Raw genomic sequence first — 5,170 nt, forward strand, 5'->3', positions numbered from 1 at the left:
ATATATATCTAAAATTTTACAAAACAACTTAAATGAAACTATTAATAATTAAAATAAAATATTTTAAAACTCTAAATATTACATTTTAAAGCTTTATATTACTTAATAAATGTTAAAAAATAATAACAAATGTTGTTAACAAAAGATATTTCAACTAAATCATAAAATAATATATATAAAATAAAACACAAAACATCATAGTTTTAGATATACATGTTTTTAAGTCGGGTACAAATCGGTTTCTATCGGGTCGGATCTATTCGGGTCGGTTCTTTTCGGGTCCGGGTCTATTCGGGTTGGTTCCTTTTCGGTTCCGGTTCTTTCGGGTAAAAAAAATTTAGACCCAAAAGGTACTTGTAAATTTTCGATTCGGTACCGGGTCGGGTATTTTTGGGTCGGTTCCGGTTCAGGTCTTCGGGTCCAGGTTAAAATGCCTAGGCCTACTGCAACATACAAAAGGTAGAAAGCTGTGTATAGAATATTGTACTTGTATAATCTTTTCAGGAGTGCTGTCCGTAGAGCCTGCTCTGATCCATAATCTACCATATGGCTTTTAATCTGAGGCACTCAAATTTTAAACATGAGGATTTGGATTTTTAAATCACCCATACAGCCTATGATGCCAACAGTAACACCTTTTCTCTCTGACGTTGTTAAATGAACGTGGCTGGATAACCACGTAACAAACTACACTGCTTGTAAGATGCAACGAACCATATGCATTTTACCAAGTAATGCCATGCTAATTGTGTTTTCTCTACAACCAAAATGCAAATCCTTGGCGTGAATAGGACCATCGAAACTGAGAACACCACTTGATCTACCAACTGCAAATATAAGCCATCAGTATACACAGATCAGAACAATTTCCATCGGGAAACTGAAGCAATCAGAGCAACTAAAATGATCTCCGAGAACCAAAACACAAACCTTTTCTTATACTTATTCGTCAGCTAGTCAGCTACTGTATCTGTCTTTCTCCATCCTTTAATGATTGCAGCATAATGTTCTTCATCAGAGCCTTCTAAAGCTTGCAAAACACCTCGCTGCTTAAGATACCCACATATAAATTCTTTGTACGTGATAGAATCTGGAACAATTCCTTTTTCCCTCATCTCATTTAGAAGCCTAGAAGCTTCTGTTACATTCCCATCTCTGGCATACCCACCAATCATCACGGTATATGTATTCTTGTTTGGGAGTATGTTCTTGGTATGCATCTCATGCAATAGACATTCAACTAGGTTGTGTAATGTAAAGACATTAGGTTCCAAACCCTCTTCCTTCATCTCCTCAAGGAGGAGTTTTGCCTCTTCAACACGGCTAATGATCGACATCCCCTTTATTAGAAAAGTATATGTAGCACAATTAGGTGAAATGCCTTTGATTCTCATATCTTCACGGAGATCTGAGGCCATTGATAGTCTCCCACTTCTACAATATGCTCCGAGTAGATGATTGTAAACAACAGTGTTTGGCTGCATGTTCTTGCCAATAATCTCATCAAACAATTTCTTGCCCTCTTCTGCTCTCTCGGCTTTGCAACATCCATCTATCATCACTGAATATGTATAAAGATCTTGAATCATACCATTTCGTTTACAAGCACCCCAAAACTGTATGGCCTCCTCGACTTTATTCATATCAAACAGCCCACGGATCAATGTGCTGTAAGTATAATTGTCAGGCTTAAGTCCTCTCTCAACCATTTCATCCATGAGCTTAAAAGCTTCCTCCAATTTCCTCTTTCTGCAATATCCATAAATCAATGTGTTATAAGAAGCGGCATCCATAACAAAACCACGGCCCAATATCTCTTCTTGAATCCTAAAAGCTTCCTCCAGCTTCCCTGCTTCACAGAGTCCATGAAGCAAAGCATTCGAAGTCTTAGTGTCTACTACAAAACCTTTTCCTAGAAACTTAAACCAAAGATCTACTGCCTCTGAGTGTTTTCCATGCTTACAGAGACCATAAATCAATGTAGTTCGTATACCACCACCAGAGCTCATGTTACGCAGTAGCATCTCTCCAACGAAACCAATTGCTGAGTCAAACATATTATGACTGCACAACAAGCAAATCACAGAGGTAAAGGAACCCTGATTTATAGTTGAACCCATCGACAACATTTCCTTCAAAAGACGCTCTGCAACATCTGCTTGACCGCTCTTGCAATACCCCTTTATGAGAGTATTATATGTGGACGATGTCAGAGACAACCTGTAATGACCTGCTCCCGGAGTATTTTTAAATTCGAAGGAAATAAATTGTGAGAGGTTTTTTTCTACAAGGAGAGTATTTTTCTAAGTGTGGATACACTTGTAATCGTGAAGATTGGGTATGAAGATGTATTTTAAGTAAGTGTCAGATCTTAAGTGAGCTCATGGAATAAATTTGGAACTGGCGGAGCGATGATAAACTGATCATGGAACGATCAGAACATACATGAAGCGAGATCAAGACCAATTAAGTAATGTTCGGCTGTTGGGCAATGCGAGTTCCAAGTAAGGAAAGTTTGACTAGCCATCATTGCAGGATAATACAAAAGGAAAGTCGGATCTGCGGGAGTCAGCTAAGGAAAGAATCAAATATATCAAGTCAAGCCATTGATGGTGATCTTTGACCAAGCCAAATAAGAAAACTGGCATTAAGTGCCCAGCTTGGTGAGAAAGCTTGGGAAATCCTATAAAAGGACTCCTTGAACTCTCATTTCTAAGAAACAACCAAGAAAAACATATTTAGAGAGAAGCCAGAGCAAGAACGAGTTGGTAGAGAGAGAAGTTTGAGAAGAGGGATCAAACGAGTTCTTCGTCAGAAACGCTAGGAAGTTCAGAGTCTTCGAATCCTAGAGATTCAGCTAAGGTGAAGACGTGATTCGTGATAGTCCAATAAGAACTATTTGTCTTGTTTTGATTCGATATGATTGTGTTTATGCTTGGATAGAATTGTTTATGGAAAGTTCGTTCATCGTGTTCATAGGTATATGTATGATATGAATTGTTTATGGAAAGTTCGTTCATCGTGTTCATAGGGAAATGTATGATAGAAATTGCTTATGGAAAGTTTATTCATCGTGTTCTTAAGAAATGTATGATAGGAATTGTTTAAGGAAAGTTTGTTCATCGGGTTCTTGAGAAATGCATGCTATTGATTTGCGGGATGAATTATTGAGTTATGTTAGGATGTTTATGTGAGAAATGAATGTTTGATCTTGAGAACCTAGGTCAGGAAGTTATAATGCGTTTAAGGAAAGAATAAATGAATTGAGTTAATGTAAGGAAAAGGTTAAGGAAAAATGTTAAGTAAAAAGGATTAAGGGAATGTAATGGACCGACGGGTCACAGGTTGGCTACGGCCGCATGTTTGGCTTCGGCCGCAGGTTTGGCTTCGGTCGCAGGATTTTGGCCTTCGGGTCGAAAGGTTAAGAAATGTTAAGGAATGAAAAGGATTTAACTAGTTACGTAAGGGAATGATAGAACCGGATGCTTATTGCTAGTTACGTAAGGGAATGATTTAACTAGTTACGTAAGTGTTAGTTTGATTTAGTATTGCTTATTGGGCTATAGAGGGCGGTATTGAGCGTCCTCACTGAGTACTTTTGTATGCTCATGCCTCCTTTTGTGATGCAGGTGACGAGTAGTTAATTGGACCGGAGCGCAGGACAATGAAGACCATCGGGGCGGGGTTTATTTTCTTATAAACTTGGGATTTCTATTGGGTGTTTTATGAATTATATACTATTACTCTACATTATTTTCTCGGATTTATTAATAAAGTTGGAGTTTTGTTTGAGTTTATTCTTGGAAAATTTCCTGAATTTTTACTTCGATTTTTTCAAGGCTTTTTCAAGATTTCCGGGTCGGAGTGTTTCACAACCCCTTCGAAACCATGTCCTCCTTCACCTCAATAGCTTTGCTCAAACTCCCTGCCTCGATCAAACCATTAGTCAGATTATTATACACAATAACATTAGGAGGAAACCCTTTCTCCGTCATCTTCTTCACAACACCATAAGCATCACCAATCCTCTTAGCCTTGATCAAGTCCTTAACAAGAACACTATAAGTAACCAGAGTAGGTTCCACACCGTTCTCCACCATCTTTTCTTTAAGCATAAACACCTCATCGTACCTCCCAATCACTCCAAGACCATCAATAACAGTGTTGTAAGTCACAACGTTCGGCACAACACCAGCTTCCTCCATCTTCGCCAACAACTCAATACCCTCCTCCACTCTCCCTCTCTTGCAAAACGCGTTGATCACAGTAGTGAACAAGTAAACATCAGGAGAAACTCCTTCGCAAACAACTTCAAACACTTCGCAACACTTCTGAAACTCCTTAGCTCTCACCAGAGAAGTCAGCAGAACGTTGCAAGTCGTCTTAGACGAATACATACTCTTCTTAGCTAGAACAAGAAACAAGTCAAGAGCTAAATAACAACCTTCACGCTTAAACTCAGTGCAGTAAACTTCAATCAACAAATCTGAAACTCTCCTTTTAGTTTCTTTATCAAAAATCAAACTCGCCATCGCATCTGCAATCGCAATGCCATCGTTCGCACTGATCAAACAAATCAGTAAACAATACGAACGTAGGCTGAAGGAGAAGCTAAACGAATCATAGGCTAATTTGAAAAAATGTAAAGCGGTCTTGGGATTGATATTGGATCAGACGTTAGGAAACAATCGATCGAATTCGTGAGGGGATACGATGGTTATGAGTTGTTTGCACTGATTGTAATCTAGAGATAGACAAAGCTGCGGATAACCGTTTGTGTAAATGCTGATCGGAGGAGGCTTCTTCCGATTTATCTGGGCGGTGAGGTTTCTGTTGCAGGTATGGGGTCGTGTGGAAATTTTTCCGGAGGTGTGGGATGGATTTCAAGCGGCGTGTGAATATGTAGCTCCTCAAATCCATGGGTGGTAGAGAGAGGAGATGTGGGGAAGTTGATTACGCGTTTAAGCACACACCAATTAACCTAATGTGCCAACAAAACTACAATCGAATGGTATGTCATTGTAGCATTTTAGGATCGAATCCATAAGGAACTAGTGATTTATAACACTAAGAATACACAAACTTTCCTAATCTAAGCAAACAAGAAGATGAATGATTTTGTAACAAGCTAATGTCCTAGGAATATAAACAAGGTGATCTCAAATCCAAT

The 5,170-nt window shown here is 38.8% G+C and overlaps 1 protein-coding gene across 1 annotated transcript; it reads right to left on the reverse strand.

Annotated features, from left to right (window-relative positions):
* Positions 1-595: 595 nt before the first annotated feature.
* Positions 596-4,920, reverse strand: LOC106330449 (pentatricopeptide repeat-containing protein At4g19440, chloroplastic). Its single transcript, XM_013768913.1, is given in 4 exon segments — positions 596-827; positions 931-2,220; positions 3,877-4,752; positions 4,754-4,920. Coding segments are annotated over 3 exon segments (2,310 nt in total). The 3' UTR covers positions 596-827; positions 931-953.
* Positions 4,921-5,170: the final 250 nt, after the last annotated feature.

Source organism: Brassica oleracea, chromosome C1, assembly GCF_000695525.1.
Source record: "Brassica oleracea var. oleracea cultivar TO1000 chromosome C1, BOL, whole genome shotgun sequence".
Lineage (NCBI taxonomy): Eukaryota > Viridiplantae > Streptophyta > Magnoliopsida > Brassicales > Brassicaceae > Brassica > Brassica oleracea.